Raw genomic sequence first — 21095 nt, 5'->3', positions numbered from 1 at the left:
GAACTCAAGGTTCCCCGCTTGGGAATCCACCTACACTAATCACCTGAGCTAATCTGATTACTGTTATTTGAAACAATTATCTATAACAGATTAAGTTCGGGTGTTATGAGGGTGTTTAGATAGATAACTTGGGAAAACGCCGCTTTCAAATTTGACGCTAATTTAGTGAAAAGTTGTACAACTATCTGCACATTATGACAGGGTTAACCGCTTCATTGGTAACTAGACAAATCCAATAATATCTGGTATTAGAAAATTGTAATAGATAACAATTACAAAGTAATATTGTAACTAATTGGAATTAGAGAAGATCGTGTGAATTACTATTATTATTATTATTATTATTATTATTATTATTAAAATTAGTATTATTAGTACTATTATTATTTTTTTTAAATTTTATTTTAATGATTTAAGGCGCATCAACATCTAAGGTTATTGGCGCCCGGAGCTTTTTCCAGTGCACTGCCGGCCTCCGGACAGTGTTCTCTCGTTACAGACACCACTGTCCATCACCGGACAGTGAGCTGTAAGAAGTTCCTAGGAAGAGAAAATCTAAGTGTCAGCAGCTGGATTCGAACCCGGGACCTCCGTGTGGGAATCCAATACGCTAACCGTACAGCTAATTCCTTCCCTTATTATTATTATTATTATAAGACCTGCAAAGCTAATATGCATTGTGGTACTGGCTTCGATTCCCGGTCTTAGGCCTTGGATTTTATTTAAAGGTTAATAAAATAAATTTACAGTATGTTTGCTATTCGTCTCCGTCCACGACACCTAATTCGGTAGCTGGACGTAGAGCCCGCCTGAAAAAATAGGCAATTACTTTACTTACTTTACTTTTATTATTATTATTTATACTATTATTATTATTATTACTATTATTATTATTAGTAGTAGTAGTATTTCTGTTATTTTATTGTGATATTTGTTTGTGCTCACACCAGGGGATCTCAAACCAGGAGATATAATTCTGTTAAAAAATGTACAAGGACTTAACACATCCAATTTACAACTGGTGGATGATATAGTAACATTGTTATTGTATATAAAAATTTCATATCTGGTAGAGGGAGTATTTTTCGTTTTTTTTGTGTTGTCGTGGGAAATTTACATGTAACAAAACTAGGTTGGTAGCTATGCATGGTGCGCGAGTCAACAGAAAAGCATACTGTGGTAATGTAGAGGAAAATGACCAACATGAGTGATGGTGAAACGGAGGGGGGGGAGAAAGAAAAACAGCCTGGATAAAAAAAAAATGATATTTTCTTTGCACTTTGGTAGGAAATATGTTCACTTATTCAGTTCCATCAGTAGCGGACTTGCCGAACTTAATAACTTTGGTCAACAAACAAATTGACTGTTTTTTTTTAAAAAAATTGTCTGCTAGCGCTTTATTTTTTTAAGTACTTTATTAAAAATTGCTGAACATAGAATGGGCAGGTTAACCTTTTGCTTTTGACACTAACAAATAAACAAAGTATCAAGCTGCTAGATCTGCACTGAGAATGTTATTTATGTCAGTGTGTTGGTACTTACCAGGGGAGCTTGGGCGAGTTTTCGGAGCATCTGGGACTGGAGGGTCTGGATTCATTTGGAATTGGTGGCTTGGTTTAAGCCCCACAGCTCAAATCCGCCTTGTATATCGGTTATATAATTCTGGTAGATAATAAAATTTGTGGACTATGTTTAATTCTAATTTATGATGTAAAAGAAATTAATAATTTTTTTTTATAACCTTTATGACGCAATCGATACGATTCCCAATTCTACAATTAATTCCTGTGAGGTAGAATTTTAACTGAATAATTTGTAAGTCCTCCTTTATATTGATTATCAAATGCTTAAAGCTCCCATTTCTACAACAAGGAGGTACAACCTCCTTGGCATTCCTTAGATATCTGGAAATGGAGGAGCTGCTGAAGAGACCTGACACCAATAATTGGCCCAAAACAGATCTTAAAGTTTGCTGTGTGTTGCTATGATCCAAAGAAGATACTACCCGTTCGAAAATAGTTTATTAGTAAGACCTGCAAAGTTAATATGCATTGTGGTATTGGGGTTCGATTCCAGGGTCTTAGTCCTTGGATTTTATTTAATGGTTAATATGAGATATTTATAGTAAAGTATGTTAGGCGGTTAAGATATTAGACCCGCAAAGCTAATACATATTGTTGTGTTGGGGTTCGATTCCCGGTCTTAGTCCTTGGATTTTACTTAATGGTTAATAAAAGAAATTTTACAGTAAAGTATGATTGCTAGTCGCCTCCGTCCTACACCTAATTTGGTAGTTGGACGTTAAGCCCCGCCTGATAAAATAGGTAATTACTTTACTTTTACTTTACAACTAATTCCTGTGAGGCATAAATTTAAGTGTATAATTTGTAAGTCCTCCTTTATATTGATTATCAAATGCTTAATGAATAATTAGTCTTATGATTTTCTTAAACCCGTGCTCTGGGAGAGAGAGGGGGAGAGAGGAAGTGAGAGCGTTGAGGATGAAAAACCGAGTTTTCTTTTAATAGGATTTGCCTGGGAAATCAGTTAATTTTCTTGTATTTTTTTTTAAACCGGCTCACAACTATCATGCTTAAAGAGTAGACTGCTGGAATACTGTTGCTTCCATTTAGAAGTGGGAACTCTAGAGAGAGAGGTGGAGAATCTCTTAACCCTTAGATTTTTAGATTTTGGAAAGACGGGGCGGGACCCTATCCCCACGGCACCGCAGCCACACGAGGCTTATTGTGCCTTCCCCTTAAACCTAGTAGGTGAAACCTCCCCTCCTAAGAAGGTCGAGAGCTTTCCCTACTAGTTCCTTCTGCGCTGTTATCTCCTTTGGCCTCAAGGTTCCAAAGATGTCATAGCGCAGTCTCTCAATTGCAACGCAATCGAACAACAGGTGAGAGGCCGTTTCCTCCTCTTCCTGGCACAATCTGCACAAAGGTTCCGAGCTAATAAGCCCTATCTTGTGCAGGTGCTTTCTGAACCTTCCGTGCCCCGTGAGTAGGCCTGTAATCAGAGTAATCTGATTCCTGCCTAAACCTAGAGTCACTTTAGTTCTTTGTTTGCACAACAAGGGCATAACCCTCTTGCTGTGTTTGACCCCTGGAAGCATCACCCAGTACTTTTCGTGTTCTCTCGAGATCCAGTCTCTGAGAGCCTCACGAACTGCACCCCTAGTGATCCCCAGGACTGGTTCCGGACCAGTGAAGGGAGTATTAGCTCCATTCCTGGCCAACTGATCAGCTATTTCATTCCCCTTGATCCCCACATGGCCCGGCACCCATTCCAATCGGAGTTTGTTGTGCCGAGCCAGTTGATCTAGGGCCTTTTTACATTCCCAGACCAGGGAAGAGGTAATTCTGAAGGAAGAAAGAGCCTTCAGTGCCGCTTGACTGTCCGAAAAAATGCAAATTTCCCTATTTCTAAGATCCATTCGCAGATTTTCCCCAGCGCAAGCTCTAATGGCAAAGACCTCGGCCTGAAATACAGTAGCATATCTCCCAAGAGGACTCTCAATGAGTGCCTTAGGTTTAGCCCCATACACTCCAGCTCCGGTCCCACAGGCCATCTTGGAGCCATCCGTAAACCACATGACTCCCTTCTGGCACTGTTCGGTCCAGTTTACCCTCCATTCATTCCTCGATCTGAGGATCACCTGAAACGGAGTCTCGAAACTGTATCTAGGACAGACACTGTCCCCAACCATGTCTAATACTGGCAAAGGGTCGACCTTGTCTGTAATTTTCATATGCCCAATAGAGGAGCTAATGCGCCTCCATTGTCCATTCCTCACTAGTCTGTACGCGCCAGCTCTTGCCTCCGCTTGAATGACAAACTGGAGCGGAGGCAACCCCAGCAGCACCTCCAGCGCAGCAGTAGGAGCACTGCTAAAGGCCCCTGTAATCAACATACAGGCCATCCTTTGTACCCTAGCAAGAGATTTTATGGCTGCCTGTTGTTCAGTCTTCCTCCACCACACCACTGCTCCGTAGGTGATGATAGGTATGACTGTTCTTGTATACAGCCAGTGGGTCATTTTTGGGCGAAGACCCCAAGTCTTCCCACAGGTCCTGGTTATACCACATATGGCCTGTTTAGCCTTAAGTGTAACTTTATCCAGATGTGCCTTCCAAGTAAGTCTAGAGTCCAGGATGACACCTAGATACTTAACTTCGCCTGACACATCCAGCGTTTTGTCAAAAAATACAAGATTTTTGTAGCTCTCTTTGTCCCTTCTCTTAGTAAAGGGAACCAGAGAAGTTTTAGAAGGATTCACAGAGAGATCCACTCTTCTGCACCATCTTTCTATAATTTTGAGTGCTTCCTGCAGGAGCTCAGCCACGATGATCTCGTGCCTCCCCCTGACTACCACAGAAATGTCATCTGCATAGCCAAGGACCGTGAACCCACGGAGATCTAGCATCTCAATTAACTCGTCAACGACCATGCTCCACAGGAGAGGAGACAAGACCCCCCCCTGCGGACATCCCCTGACAGTTGTTATCATCAGCGATTCCCCAAAAAGAGTCGCTGTGATTTTCCTTGACGTTAGCATGCCGCCAATCCACTTTATAATTGTAGAATCCAAGCCATGCCTTTCCATCGCCAAGGAAATTGCACTGAAAGAAGTGTTGCTGAACGCTCCCTCAATGTCCAGAAACACACCCAGTGCTGTTTCCTTGCAGAGCACAGAGGCCTCCAGCTCCTTAACCAAGCAATGGAGGGCTGTCTCGCAAGATTTGCCCATCTGATAGGCGTGCTGATTGGCATGCAGGGGTCGTAGCTTTAAGGCCACCTCCCTTATATGCAGGTCAATCAGTTTTTCTAGCACCTTCAATAAGAACGATGATAGACTAATTGGTCTAAAATCCTTAGCCTGGGTATGAGTTCTCTTCCCAGGTTTAGGGATAAAGATAACTTTAACAGGCCTCCATGCCCGAGGGACATAGCCGAGGGCCAGACTTGCCCTCATTAGCCTGCATAAAATAGGAGTAATAATGTCTTTTCCCTGCTGCAAAAGAACAGGGAAAATACCATCAGGTCCAGGGGATTTAAAGGGCTTGAAGTGGCTCACTGCCCACACAACCTTGTTATAGGTGATGCAGACCTTAGCAACGGTCCAGTTCTCCCTAGTGCTCCGACTCTCGTCGGGCACTATGGTTTCCCCACCCAGTTGCTCAGTTGCGACCACCCTCGATTCAGGAAAGTGAATCCTCATGAGACATTCCAGAGTGTCTCTCCCTGATTTCGTAAAATCCCCTTCCTCGTCTCTGATGGTTCCCAGAGAACACCCTGGGCTCTTCGAAATGATACGATGGAGTCTAGCTCCCTCCGAGGTCATCTCTACCTCTTCACAAAGCTTCCTCCATGAATCTCTTTTAGCCTTACGAATGGCTAAATTGTAAGAAGTGAGGGCCTCACGGTACTCCTCCCATGTACCCCTTCTTTTAGCTGCATTAAACAGTTTTCGGACCTTTTTGCGGAGCCCCATCAGCTGATTATTCCACCAGCTTACCTTCCTTTTCGTATGCATAATCGTCTCCGCACAGTTAGCCCGGAAAGCCTCTATGATGACGCTCTGAAAGCTCTCCGCAGCGTCATCAATGTCCGTCCGGGTCCTAAGGTTGTTCCTCACTGTATTAATGTTTTGACTAATATCCCGTCTATAGGAATCCCAGTCCGTCCTCCTAGGGTTTCTATAAGTAACTACCTCCTTACAGTCAAATCCAACGTCGAACCTTATATACATGTGATCCGAGAGCGAGGGAACCCCTGATACATGCCAATTCCTAACTAGGGTCGATACAAAACTAGTCCCCAAAGTTAGGTCAATAACCTCCCTACGTATAGAATTATAGAAAGTAGGTTCTTCTCCTTCATTTATGACAAACAAATTATTAGCAAGAATGAAGTCTAGAAGTTGCTTACCTCTTTGATTGGTCCCTGAACTGCCCCACACCACATTGTGGGAGTTAGCATCACACCCAATCAATAGTTGCAGACCTCTCTCCCTACACTGGATGGTCAGATATTGCATCTCCTCCGAGGGAGGGAGGGCTGTTGAATCGTAAGGAAGATAGGTCGAGGCCACAACAATTTCCTTGACCCCTTCGTCCGCACGTAGTTTCACCTTCACTGCAGTCTGGTCTCTGAAACAAAATTCCATCAGCAGTAAAGACGTAATATCTTCCCTAACGTATATGCACGTCCTGGGATTATCCAGGCTTCGATCATAAAAAATCTTACCTTTAGCCTCGCCAAGTCCTGCCACCCGCCCCCGTACTAGCCAGGGTTCCTGAATTAGGACTATGGCGATGTCTTCGTCGCAAATGAAGTGTGTTAGAGCTGCCGATGCCCCCCTACTGTGGTGGAGGTTCACCTGCAGCATCCTCCAAAGATTTGGGGGGGTCATTATCCGCAGCTCCTCCAATAGGCTTCGAAACTTCCCTGAGTTTGATTACCTCAAGGCCCAAAAATAGTTTAAATTTGGACCTTTTCAGTCTTCCCAGGGACTGTTCCGAAAGATCGAACACAAGGATTTGCCCCCTGGGCTCGACCTTCCTATTGATTAATCTCCAATCTGCCGTCTCAAGTCCCTCGTTCTGAACGTTGAGACTATCCAGAACAGCAGATGGAGAGGCGTCTTTGTAGGCACCTGAAACCCACATCGCCACCTTGGCTACCCTTGTCACCCTCCTGGCCAGACCCACCCTCAGCCCAGCTCCCTCTCCCACTTGGAGCTCTGGGATTGTCCTCTCCAACCAGAGTCGTGACGTCTCATTGTAACAATTCACAATGAGAGCACCTCTGGAGAGATAACACCCCTTAAACTGTGGTCTTATCCCACCAGGATTTTTACAGATTTGCTCAGCTAGCATCCGCTTTAACAAATCTGCCTGCTCCGTACTAAGAAGGTCGTTCGGGAAGGAGTCAAGAACGACGGCCATCCTGGGAGCAGAGAGTGCGTCCCTAAAGGAGCCTGTTAACTCCTTATCTGGGAACCTCACCCTCTTGCTCCCCCGCGCCGCCGTCTTCTCAGACCCGGTACTAGGAGTGCTAACCTCCGATCTGGGCCTCTTGGGGGTCTGGGGAGCTTTGGGAGAGGAGGTTTTAGCAACATCCATCTCCCTCCTCTCACCTGCCCCGGCCGAGGTGTCCAGAGGGGCTACACTCTGTACTTCCATCTGTTGGACTATATTGGAGGAGAGCAGTGCTTTCCTCCTTTCCCTCCAGACGTTTTTCGGAAACCATTCTCTGCCATCCTCAGAGGCCTTAAGCTTAGCAAGCTTCTTCCTCTGGGACCCGCTCAGTTTCCCTTTAGAGATTTGTAGATCTTTAATTTTGCGCGAGACCTTAGCGAGAGCCTCTGTTTCTAGTGGGTTAGCGTTACCGCTCCCACCAGGAACGCTCTCCTGAGGACCCGTCGCATGAGTCTTAGGGTCTGGCGTACTGCCACCTCTAAGTACAGATCCAGACGGTGTTCCTTCCTCAGTGACCTGAGGAACACCACCATCTGAAGATTTCGGTTTTTTATTTTTATTAATTGAAAACTCCATTCTGTTCCCACGAGAAATGGGGGGAATAAACGGTCACCTGTGACAGACCCCCACTGCCACAAGAAGGCTAAAATACAATGGGGTTTCGCCCGGTGCCCCAAGGTGATCGTTACCGCACATATGTTTTACTACCCTGTACGCATTCAGCCTCGACACGAGTCCCCATCTCAGCTTGGGTAGGGATACAGTAGAAAGGGAAAGGGAAAGACAGGATAAAAGGAAGGGTAGAATTAGGATTAAGGATTAGGGTGGGGGTACACCACCACAAGGCCCTAAGTGTAATGTATAAATGTATAAGTGTAACAATTGTATGAGTGTTGCTGTTCATGTTGTTAGGCTGGGACACCCGCAGGGATGCCAGGTTCCCTGAAGAAGTGGCTAGTCCACTTCTCCCTACGGGAAGGAAGGATGTGATGTAACCGGACGGGGAAAGAATAGAAGGGAAGAAGGGAAGGGGAACAGGGGAAGCCGATGGGGGAGACACACCGACCCGTCAGAGCCCCGTTAGCCGTAGCATCAAAGACTACGTTACCAGTCCACACTAACTAGGAAGTGAGGGTTGACTTGTCGTTGGACTACCGGAATCGCGTAAGCTTTCAACCGGAGTCATAACGACCTTGTGGACCTCTTAACCCTTAAGTCCCCTTTTTAAAAGCTGCTGAATAAAGCTGAGTACTTTTTCTTAAAAAAAAAAGGAAAGAGAATGCAGTAAGTTCTCATTAATATTTCATGAAGAGATTATTTTTTCTTCCCTCTAAGTGACGTGTTTTTCTACTACAGTAAGGATTCAGGAGAGATAGTACATAGATCCTTATTTTTCATAGTAAAATTTAATTGTTTTAAACGTGAGACTCTATTTTTAGTTTTAATTTATTTCTAGTTTCAAGAAGCATGACGTTGAGGTTAAATTTTCGAAACTAATTTTAAAACGGAAGTACGAATCCTTTCAATAGTTACCTAACAGTAATTAGGCAATAACTAGCTCCAAGCTAATAAAGACCCAGATTTAGATCATTATTTACTAATTTGGGTGCTGCACCATGATGCTGGAGCACAGTGTGCCCCATATTTTAATCATTAATAATATTAATTATTTATTAGTTGCTGTGACCAAGCTAAACGTTTAAAACAGGTTCAATTATTCTACATTTAGGGGAATACTGTTGCTTCCATTTTTGCAGTGAGGATTCTGGAGCAGCAGTGTACGAGGTGTGGCTATTAAATAACGAGACTATTGCTGTAAAACATTTTATTTTAAATTTATACATATTTAGTTACAATCACCTTCAATATACACTCCTCCTCTATCCCTACAACGCTCCATGCGAATTTACCATTGTTCGAAACAGTGCTGGAAGTCTTTTTCTGTGAGCTCCTGCATGACGCGTGCCGCTTTTTCTTTCACAGCTTCACAGCGGACTGAAATCGAGTGTTCCTTCTAATGCAGATTTGACTTTGGGGAACAGTTAAATAGTTACATGGGGCCAGGTCAGGCGAATAAGGCTAGGATGGCCTAAAACTGGGATGTTGTACTTGGCTAGAAAAGTCGTCTTGTGACAGACAATGCAGTGTGAGCCGGCGCGTTGTCTTGGATGGAGAACCCCGTGACTTGTTCTTCCACAAATCGGGTCGTCGTTTTTTCCTTACTCTTTCACGGAGTTGAGCAAGCACCTCACGGTAGTAATGTTGATTAATTATAATCGATATTTTCATCCGTTTTGAACGTGGTAGGGCGTCCTGGGCGGTCATCATCTCCGAAGTCTTCTCGGCCATCTTGGAAACGCTTGAACCACTCAAAAACTCGCTCACGTGATTAACGTTCATCGCCATCACTTTTAATAAAAGATAAGTTTCAGTAGCGGTTTTATCAAGTTTTGATGTGAAATTTCACCGACAATTCGTTGCTCTGCTACATGTGTAGTATCATGTTTTCGGGCAAAACGAAACTAACACCTCTTACACAAACGGCGGTTCCGGTCAGACAGATTTCTCTTCAAAAACACGTGAGACGCTGCAATCGAAAGAGAAGGCTTTACGGTGCACAGCTGTCGGTGGTTATTGGGCGCATGCATAGTTCTTCTGTAGCAGCATCAGTCTCGTTATTTAATAGCCACACCTCGTATGTGTGCAAAATATTATTTTCTACAAAATGGACCCATAATAGTCAATAAACTCTTTTTTTGGTAATCCTAAATGAGGCTTTAACCTATGATATCCTTTGCCAAGACATGAAATCAGTTTGATTAGAAATGAAATCCATTATTCCAGGTCTCTGGTAATCACCACCCACTTCACCATTCCAGAACATTCAATGGATATCATATATATCTATAATTCAAGAGAGTAGAACATCTTTAACACTCACCATTTTGTATTTGTAATCTGTCTATTGTAACGTTTTCATTCATTATTTTTGTATTTGTAATCTGCCTATTGTAACGAACAATACGTGATTTTGAACTATTCCAAAATTAATCAGTTATTGGTAGCTTCTTATTCGCTTTAATTAATTTCCGGTTTCTCTTGACTGAATTTCTAAAAGAAATTCCTTTTTCTTATTTGACTTACTTTCACCTAGATTAAGACTAGATCATTAAGATTAATTTTTTTTCTTTTTTAGCCATTGTACAAGGACAGAGATTCTATCAAAGTAACCAATTAATTTTTGCTTTCCAATTTGAAGCCAAAATCTATAAATATCTAATTGAGTGGAAAATGTTCATGCTCCATCTAATCATTTCTCTTACATAAAATACTAATAATAAAGTAAGGAAATAGTTATACAATTTCCCGGAGCTGATGAATGAATTTTCCGACTGGATGGAACATTTAAAATTAATAAAGTTTTTCCTTAGTTTGCGATGTGAGGTTCTTGGCACTATGAGGCCATTAGAGCTGTAAAAGAATCATTAAAGTAAGACTCTATTACCAGCCGTATCTGTGCTCCATCCCCAGTTTTAGAGTAATTTCATCTAAATTTTACGCCACAAAAAATGATTAATTTTTCTATTTTTTTCTTTTAAACAGTATGTCGCTGAAACGATGCCGAGGACTGACTGAACGATTCGAATTGAAAAGTGCTGAATCCAAGAATTATGGGAGTATTCGAGACCAAGATCGACAAGGAATATTGCAGGTAAAGTTTTTTCATTTTAACTTCCTAAATAAATTTAATTATATTTTTAAAAAATGGTGGGATACGTGGGCTTAAATAAAATAACAGTAAAGGGTGACGTCATGCTGATCATAATACATGAAAGCTGAGCCGTATCTACTAATTTTTGGCTCTTAAACAAACTTTTAAAGAAAAGCACTAGTAGTTGAAGTATAAATTTAAAAAGTCCACCCAGACACTTTTAATTATTTTCTTGGAAGATGCTATTCACCTACATATACCTTCCTATTATGTTTCAAAATGGTTTCTCCAAGAAAATAGTTTTGAGGATTCTGTAGAGACCGCAACTAAAGCATTCATTAAAAACATATTTAAAACGTTAAACGTATCAACAATTAAATCAACTATGTAAACTGTAAGTTATTGTTAAGGAGACAGTTAATGAGATATACTTGTACAAGATTAAATTTTAGAGGTTTTCAAATACGTTAAAACTTCAAACGTTTCTAGCTCTTTTCTTATTCATCATATCTAAATGATTATTTTACCGAATTGTAAAGAAAAGTTAGCTCTATCTGGCATTGTTTTAGTGATAATAGTTAATGAGATATGGAAGGTTAAATTTTAGGGGTTTTCCATCTGCTTCAAATTTCAAACCTTTATATCTCTCTTTGTATTCATTAGAATTCAATGATTTCTTTACCCAATTGTAGTGAACAGTTAGCTCTATAACTGGTATTAGTGGCAAAGTTTTAGTGATAATAGTTTTAGTGAAGAAGTTCACCTTATACTTATCAATCCTTACACGTAACTTTTTAAACTTTGTTTTAGTTATTATTTTCCAAAATGTTTGATGAAGGTTTGATTGGAATTCTAACGGAATTCATTATTAAGACATATTATAAGCCTGATCATATTTTTTTCGCTAAGACCAAGAGAAACCTTAAATTTGTCAATTAGTAAGTACAGTGGTGTGAAGAAGTTACATTAATGTTCTTGCCATATTTTCTCCAATTACTTGGACGTCTTTACTGCTTCTGACACCTAAGTTATGTGTTAAATATGATGACAATGCATGCGCTTGTGCAAAATCACTTCTCTGAATTCACTTTCATGATAGATCTGAACAATCCCAAGCGATTTTTTAATACCCTATTCACCTGAAATACCCTCAAGGGAAAAAAGATAAGGTAGAGAAATGGTAGTCATGAAAAAGTAATGGGTTATGGGGGTACATCGCTAGCAGATGATGTGGATGTTACCCCAGGCACTCTTGCAGTATACTTATTGGTCTTTTTGTGCAATTTTGTCGCTCTTTTAGGCAACATCAACTTTGACCTATATTTAAATTGAATATATTTGAATGTCATCATATCTCTTTACTCGGCTGTTTTTAAACCTTGTTAAGCTTGATTGTATTTCCTCTTGTAATTTCTATGATGCAATCTGATAAGAGATGAACAAAGAGCAAGGTAGGTGACAATATTCAGGTTTTTCTACTAAAATACTCATGTTTTCCATTTCTCTTTCAATTTTCTAAATATTACTTCACTTTAACTTAAATTTCAATAAAATAAATGCTTGGGTCATAATTCAGACGCCGTCACCGGCGATTCCATTCATAAATTGTACTTCCGGTTTGGAATTTTCTTTGCTGAATTTCTCATTGGTTCCTTGGAAATACTCAAAGACGGGGCTTCCTGCCATTTTCCGTTTTTGAGGTGGAGAGTTCCACTAATCCACATTTCTTAACCTAACATTTCCAGTTTTTCCCCAAACTTCAATTGGAAAAAACTAATAACCTTTACAGTAAGATATGGTGACAAAAAAAATTGAATAATTCAAAAAGTAACTTGTTAAAGAAGTAGAAAAACTTAAGAACGGAAATGTTCTAACTGTGACATAAACGTGGAAAATTCTTTTTTGCTAAATCAGATCACGTAAAGTCGTAGCTTTCTCTTTTGTACAAACGGCTAGGTAGGCCACTAAAGAAGAAGAAGTGGGTGGTGGTGAACTTGGGCAGGCCGCCGGCCACTACTAAAGGTTAGCCTTACCGAGTAAGGCAAGAGAGAGGATATGAGCGGGGCTAAGACAGACCACCGGATGGTGGAAATGCCACAGTGTGTTGGGGCAGGGTAGGTGAAGGAAATTCGTACAAAGCGCAACCCCCTGCCACACTTTGGCTCTTCGTAGCATGTGTGATGATGGCTGTAGGTCTCCCATAGCAACCATTCACAGCATCTACCCACGCTTAAATGATCCTATATATATGTAACTCTTTTTTGGTCGCTGTTCTACTTCCGTTTTCCTTTCTTACCCCTAGCGAGAGGAAAAACCGGATTTTAGATTCAGAGTTTCACAGGGAATACACATTTTTGAACGAGCCCTTTAAGATTACGAAAATAAAGTTCCATTTTTTCATAGATTATATTTGTATTTTAGTACAGAATTTATGCTCTTACTACACTGGTCTCCTTCCACGAGACCTAATTGGTAGATGGACGTAAAGCCTGCCTGAAAAAATAGGCTTTACCTTACTTTAATTTAAGTTAAAGACCAAATTAACAATTAGAAACAATACTTTAAGCACCTCTTTGTCAACCAACAGTTTGTTTCCTTTTTTTGAAGTTCTCTAATTTGGCAAAGCCCTACTCCTTGTCTCAAAGTAAAGGATACACTTCTTGTAAAGATATTTTTCTTTCCGTTTTGGAACTTTTTATTTCTCTTTTTTAGCTTTGTAGTGAACCTACTTTTGAAGCTTCATCATTAAATGACGCTGCTGTTTTAGGGATTAAAAAAGGGAGGCAAAGAGTTCCAGAAAATAAAAAAGGATTGAATTTTTGCAAGTGACAGTTCTGAATGTAGAAATATAGAATTAGAGTACCAATTGCTCAGGTGTTTCTTAGATCTTCCTTGGGCCTTACTATTGAAACAAATCAAGGAAATATTGAGAATGCTGATTTTTTGATGTACATGAAGTTGCCTAGGACTGCCTTCCTTCTGTACTTGTCAACCAAGAAAGAGAATATGAGAAATAATATTCTAGAGTCCTATAATCGGGAGCCAAATGATCTATCGTATCTATTCTATGAGGAGTAATATAAGTGATCTATCAGCCGAGAGAGATGTTACCTTCTAAGAACTTCTTTGTTCCCACTCCGAAATTTTTGATTACAACTCCCTAATTTCGAACGGAAACTACTGCACGAAACAACTTACTGTACCACTGCGAAGAAACGACATTTAAATTTAAACTTCATTATTCGGAACATAGAAATTATTTAAGTTAGGTTAAGATCTTATTTCCCAACTTAACCAAACACTAAAATCTTAAGTTACTGTCTAAAACTTCACCTCTCTGAGATAATATCTTTTCCCCAATATTCAGTATTAATGCAATGGACCAATAAATAGGAGGTTATGTTGAGGTTAGCGTGTAGAGGTTAATAGAGAAGGTGAAAGGTCAAATCACCAGGGAGGCACTTCGTACAACTTTGGAGCACCAACACACTACGCCTACTAGTAGTATAGCTGTAGCTCTCTGAAGGTACAATAAACTCACACTCAGTGCTACCAACCTACAATATGTTTGGACAATACTCAGCGTGTTTATAGTAACTATATCTACCACCAGGGTCTCTTCATACTATTTGTACCAATTTTATTCTATTATATATTTAGGTTATTTTTCTCAGTTTCTTACGTCCATTCTTCTTTATAGCTAGTTCTTATTAGTATTGCTTTTCCATTCTACTGTCTGCCTCTATCGAGTACCTATTTTATTAATTTATTGTACCCTGGTTTGTTGGTTGTAGATCGTTCGTTGTACGTGCTAAATCTTTTGCCAAAGATGTGTGCCCTTATCAGTAGTTACGTGTAGTTTTAAGTTTCTGGCGTTTGTAAATGTCCGCAAAGCTCAAACTACGTTTGATGCCAACAACCCTAGAATTATGAACTAATAAATAAAAACCGGAAATGGCTCGTAAATTCAGAGATCAATTAATTAGTAAATAAAACCACAAATGAACCAAATATATTATCAGATTATTAAAACTCAATGAAGAAGGCAAAGTCTCAGCTGTGGCCTTTATAGTAAACACTGAACTGTAACCATAACGGAGTTTTTTTTTATAACCTTTACATGGGTTTTAATGATCTCATGTAACACACTTCTGTATCAAGTCAGCTGCTGATAAAGGCGCATAGTGCGTCAAAAAGGCAATTGATCTGACCTATGAACTGTCTTTAATCTCTCTCTCTCTCTCTGTCTCTATTGATTTTTTAAATATTTATGTCTGTTCTTTTTGTTGTCCTTAAGGGACTAACGTCCCAGGACATTAATAAACGTATTTCTATTTCTATCCATTGAACTCTTAAGATGAAAACGGACCTCTGTTCCTCCTAAATAAAAAAAGGGATCTATATAAGCACCTAGGTAAAACCATGCTCAGTAAAGAGACCGTTCCCGGACTTACGAGCAAGTTAGATTGATGACAAACTGCTGACCTCACACATAAAGATGAGCTGTTTATGTGGTAGTAGCAGGGCAACGGAAGTTCATATCCATCAGAAGGGACAAGGCTGCCTCATTCGTCAAATGGTTTACTATATACCTCCTTATTTCCCTAAGTACTAACCCAAATGACCTGTTACTTACTGCAGATATCAGGTATGTGGAGGTGTAGTTGGTGTTTGGGTTTTTCTAGAAATTGTTATTTCAGTGAATATATGAACTTTATTACCTTTAAGAATTTATAGGGACTACGTTACCAAAATTACAAATTTAGGGGAAAAAAATTGGTATACCGGAAATACCATTCCAGTCAATAGATTTCGGAAGTTTTTATTAACATTTGTATCACCTTTAACATGTAATAACATGATGAACATGTAATAACATGATTAACATGTAATAACATGATGTATGTACATTTTAGTGAAAACTCTAAGAAAATTAAAGGGCGTAAATTACTGTAAGAGCAAGACTGGTGATCGTTCACACCAGATTTTTCCTTAAAGTTTTCCGGGATATTCACAACACCTCAAAACTTTCTAAAACATCTGCTGATATATAGGCCTAACAATTGACATTCCCGATTACCAATAATTTGTTAGGAAAGAAGAAAATATATCACAACGTTGAGAAGTGTAGTAAGGGAAATTAATTTAAAAAAAAATCCACTTTTCACAGCAGTCATTTTCCCTTCCTTGATAAAGAAAATAGGACCATGCATCGAGATAATAAATAACCATTCATAACTTTATTATTTATTTTTTGCGTGCATATTGAAGTAGGTAACTCTGTTACATTTTGATTAGAGAGCGCTCATTTTTTGTTTTTTTTGAAAATAAATACTCGTGAGTAGGTAAATTTTCTTTGGCCCACGTCCAGACACGCAATAGACCAAAATGAAAAGCAGTGCAGTGTACTTTACTGCGGTGTTTCCTTCGAGGTGGCGATACAGGCAATACGACAATGGGAGGGAAACTCGCCCCCCAAGGCCCACGCTAGGGCTCCGTGCAGAGAGAGAGAAAGGGCTCCCTGGTCTAACTTTAAACTCAAACGAGTCTTCGATCACTTTTCCGCCCTACGAACACCCTAACCAGATTTTATTCCATTTCTCCTTTTAAATTCCCTTTTTTCATATGTTTTTGTATTGTATAAATTAGTTTCAACGCTATTATGAAGCAATACTTGTATACACTTGTATATGAAAATTATAGGTCTATAAGAAGAGACATGTTTATTTTTATTTGTTTCGATTATTAAAAAGGGCAAGAATTTACGAGTGACTAGATTTGATTGCGTATCTTAACCATCAATGAGGGGGGAGATACTATCCAGTGGTAGCAACACGCATCAGAGATTCAATTAGTTTAACCCACATAGATTCACTCCAGCAAACGATGAGACTATTGACGCTTAAGGAATATCACGAATTCTTTGGGAAATGAGGCGACGTAGTAAGGGATTATGATGGACAGATAAGCTATAGTGGGATTTCTTCTATTCTGTTGGACAGAAGAAGGAGAATGTTGAGGTCATTATGGATTGAAGATTGTGTTAAGGATTTTGGTTGGCTTTGCTTTTTGATTCTTAGGAACATGGCAGAGCTCTATAGTTTGATTCTATAGGTCCACATTGGATTTAAGAGAAGTGCAATTTAAGAGAGCTTTGTTCTCTTATATGTTCTTAGATGTACTCCTGTTCTTAGGTGTTCTCCTGTTCTTAGATGTACTCCTGTTCTTAGGTGTTCTCCTGTTCTTAGATGTACTCCTGTTCTTAGATGTACTCCTGTTCTTAGATGTTCTCTTGTTCTTAGATGTTCTCCCACTCTCAGATACTCTCCTGTTCTCAGATGTTCTCCTGTTCTCCCGCTCTTAGTTGCCTATTAACTATTTGAGCTGTTCGTATCAAGTGTAATTAAGTTTCATTTTATTTACAGCTTATTACATTTAATGCTTATTCTATTAAAACTATTTATCACAACTAACAACTAACCGCTAATAAAAACTTTAAACACTAACTAACACATATCGTACTAAATACCATTTAATATGACATAACGTTCAACATAAATGTCTCATATCTAAGCACATATTTCCTACTTAACTTATAAAGTTCGCCAAACAAAGTATTGCAATGTATACTTTAGAATAAAGTACAATATGTATGTCTACAAACAGAATTTACTTCTATACTTTTATTAGGTAACATATTTCTAAAAGCTACGAGTTAAGCTCGTATGATTATATTAAGTTTGTAAGGGCAAGAAGTTATTTAATAAGCTGCGATAATTTGAAACAAAGAAGTTATTGTGAGTTATTCGTAGTTATTATTAAGATATTTTATTATTATGAAGGACTTCTTTTAAAACAAAAATTCCACATTTGGCACATTAATAACTTTTGACTTTCTCTTAATAGAGTTACAGGAAGTGATGCAGTGATGTTAAATTTTTCATCGGAAGTAGGTTTGGAGCTACCCTTGATTAAAAAAAAAAAAAAAAAACATTCATAGGTCTTGTGATGGGTTGTTTAGATTGCGAGGAGGTCAGATTTAGAACCTTTGGTCGGCATAGGTTGCGGAAGGTAATGCCTATGAAGGGCTTAGGCTTTCCCTTGAGGTTGTTGTGAGATTGCTGCATTTGATGATGATGCACTTTACTAATAATACTGTAAAAGTTTTTGGTCAATCAGTTGGGGAAATCAGCTGTTCCTGTCCAGGGTGATCTGTAGAGGCCACTTCAGAGCAATGATTTTGATTGGTTATCAGGTGAAAATCATAGTTTTATTTCTCGAATTGGGCATTTCAATTGGTAAAAAGTTTCCATCGTCATCCATGATGTCGTAGACCATCGTCAGCTTGTCTCGCAAATCTCTAGGTGCTATTTTTAGAGTGTGTGTGAATGTTGCAAATGATTTCCTGTTGACTTATAAACCAAAAGCGAACACATACTGTGAAAGCACATTATAATTTCAGTTATGATCTCCAAGAGTGGTCCTTGCAGAATCTCAACAGCTAAACTGCCATCAGTTGAGATTTTTCTCAAAGAAAAAAGAGCAAAAAAAAAACACGTTTTTTAAAAGTTATTTAATATTTTATGTTTACTCGCGAGACCCAGATAAGTGTAAGTATGGTGGTGCATAATGAGTCCGGATGTTAGAACAAGTAAAGTTTTCTAATTAAAAACTGTAGCGGCTCCCCCACACCCTTGCTGCTGCTTCTGTAATTAATTAAACACAAGCTTAGACTTAGTTCGCTCTCTAATCAAAACTATGTGGAAGCCGGAGATTTTATGGTTTCCTTGGAACACTGGTTAGGTCTTCCGGGCGGCAAACACTGATCCTGGTCGAACTTCCTGTTCAATGTCCATGGTCAATGACGAAAGAAAAACTACGATCGATTAGATTTCACCGGAAATAAAGTTTAGAGGCCACTTTAATTGGAAAACAAGATTTTTAGTAACTATATATTTTTTTTTAATATTCGACTTTAGTCTTGAAACAATCTTTTAAGCAGAGATCATGAAGATGGTCCCAGAGTCGTCATCTTCTTGCTCAGACTTTCAGCTTTACAGGCTATCAAGGCCTTACAAAATTTTCTCAAAGTTTACAGGAAGCATGCTCAGTAATTCTGATGAGGACGTCAATATTTGCCATAGCAATCAGTGAACGTATGAACTATACTTTGGTGCAATTTAGTACGATACAAACGAACATACCCAATGAGCCGAACGCGTTGATCTTAACCAATACATTTTTATGTTTGTTTATTAGTCATATGCGTAGAAATTCTCCTTATTTTCGGTTAAGTGTTTTACTCGTAGTGTTCACTGTTTTTAGAATAGTGTAATTTTAATTTTGCTAACAATTTGAATGTAGGCCCCTCTTGATCTTGAGGCCCTAGGCTGAAGCCTAGTTAGCCTATAGGAAAATCCGGCCCTGGTTATACTCCCATATTTTTAGAGCTATCTAAAAACTCATTTACATATTGTTTGAGCTTCCAGCAACTTAAGCTTTTATTGCTGCCATATCTTCGCCACCAGTTTAGGTGAAAATCATGAATCTGTTTACAAAACCACTGGCTACACATCGTAAAACAACAACTTACAAGGTTGTTATTAAATTTTGGCCGTGCAGTTCTCTGTAAACAACAAGCAACATATCAACTGAAATTATGCTTTATGCGGGCCATAACTTTTCTTTAAGGTCAAAAAAGTTGTTCATATTTTTTTCTTACTTTAATTTTCCTTTCTTATTATAGTTTAGCGATTCACATAAAATTTTCCAAATTGACCGGAAATGGAAGTGATGAGGCCAGTAGAATAAGAAAAAGGTGTTTTCAGTAATTGTTTAAATGTTTATAAAGTGTTAAGAATTAAATAAAGTTCATATTTAACTTCCATAGTTCTACTGCAATCGATTTGTGATTGATACCTTAGGTTCTGCTCGAATCCACATCAATTCGACGTGCTTCTTTACGTAAGCGTTTTAGTAAATATTTTTCGCAATCCCTTCGAAAATGGTTCTAATTTTCTTTAAATTGTTAAAAATTTTAAAAAAATAACGAAGAACTTTAGAAACCGGAACTTGATGTCCAATAATTTTTAAACTTACTCAATGTAAACTATTTCCTTTTCAGCGGCGACAGTTTGTCCACATTAAGCCAAGATTAATTATTTCAGCCTCGTGGCGGAAATTAATGGGTTGTTTTCTTCTCAAAATCGTTATCGTTTTTTACATTCCACTCTTTTTTATTGACTTCCTTTCACTTCCTCTCTCTCTTTCACACACCCTTACAATATCTCTATATACTCGGCCCCTGGTAGTTCAACATTTTATTTACCACTAACATAATTGGTCCATTTATATCAATTATTAACCAATTATTAAATCCAAACATTAAATTTACTGAAGAAAATTTTCATTTTTCAATCCCCTCCCTCGTAACATTTTCAAATTTTAAATATTTTCGTATTTATTTATTTTTTTGTGCGGTGGTGGATATAAACATCGATTTTTTTGTAAAATCAACTCGCTCATATCTAGAGAACTATCAAATCAATACTTGAACTTACGGTGAAGAATAACATTCTAAAAGCAGCAGAATATATATTATTTGAAATGTTAAACTTCATTAGAACTAAAAAGAACTAGAAAACTAAATCAATCACCCAGTAGAGCACCATCTAATCTAATTTGTAATCAGTGGATATTGATTTCTAGCCGAGGAATTCGCCTAACATTCAGAAACTACTTCTTTTTTCTAGAATTAACTTAACAAAGTTCGTGCTGTTAATTGCATTTTCTCACCCCATACCTTAGAAGAGGGTTGCAAAGGTCAACAGCATTATTCTTTATTGTTAATTAAAAAAAAAATTAATGGAAAGAGATGTAACATTAACCTTTACTAAGGTTACTGTAATCAGTGTTACTGTTATCAAATCAGAATCACTTCCTGGCTAGATTATTGCAGAATATAATTTACTAAATTATTAAAGTCCAGTTCTTATGTCTTGTTTTCAGCGTGCATTCACCAGTTTGTGACCTCATATCTGAATGTTGTCGTAATAACATCGATCGATTATTATACAACTTGATTTTCTCGATTACGTACGTCTTCCATTGCGCACTCCATGTCCAGCACTTTAAACTGTACATCTAGCAGCCAAGGTCCTAAACGGGATAATTTTTTTTTTTACTTTTATTTACACTATCAAAAGGGAAATATTTGAAAAATTGGAAAAGCTCTCATTCGGCATTTCGATAAGTAAAATTCCTAAATTCAATTTTAAGGAATTTAGAGCTGGGATCATTTTTCGTTTTATTCAGGATGAGTAAAATTTGGAAGTAAATTTCCATTTCATTTCTTATTGCGTCATTCAGTTTTTCACTTCATTAAAACCTGGACTGTT

General features: G+C 38.6%; 1 protein-coding gene across 11 annotated transcripts in view; it reads left to right on the top strand.

The window, feature by feature from the left end:
- LOC141451744 (anoctamin-7-like) overlaps nt 1-21095 on the top strand; it is a 132321-nt gene that overhangs the window by 53447 nt on the left and 57779 nt on the right. For all 11 annotated transcript variants that reach the window (XR_012457080.1, XR_012457077.1, XR_012457083.1 and 8 more), the window contains one exon: nt 10590-10698. Coding sequence is in view for 1 of the 11 variants with exons in the window: in XM_074123370.1 (XP_073979471.1) it covers nt 10591-10698 (108 nt within the window). In the remaining 10 variants the exon portion in view is untranslated. The remainder of the gene's footprint in view (nt 1-10589; nt 10699-21095) is intronic.

This window comes from Rhodnius prolixus, unplaced genomic scaffold, assembly GCF_049639745.1.
Source record: "Rhodnius prolixus isolate KJV_2025 unplaced genomic scaffold, Rpr scaffold_14, whole genome shotgun sequence".
Classification (NCBI taxonomy): domain Eukaryota; kingdom Metazoa; phylum Arthropoda; class Insecta; order Hemiptera; family Reduviidae; genus Rhodnius; species Rhodnius prolixus.
This window is presented reverse-complemented; position numbering and strand designations above follow the sequence as displayed.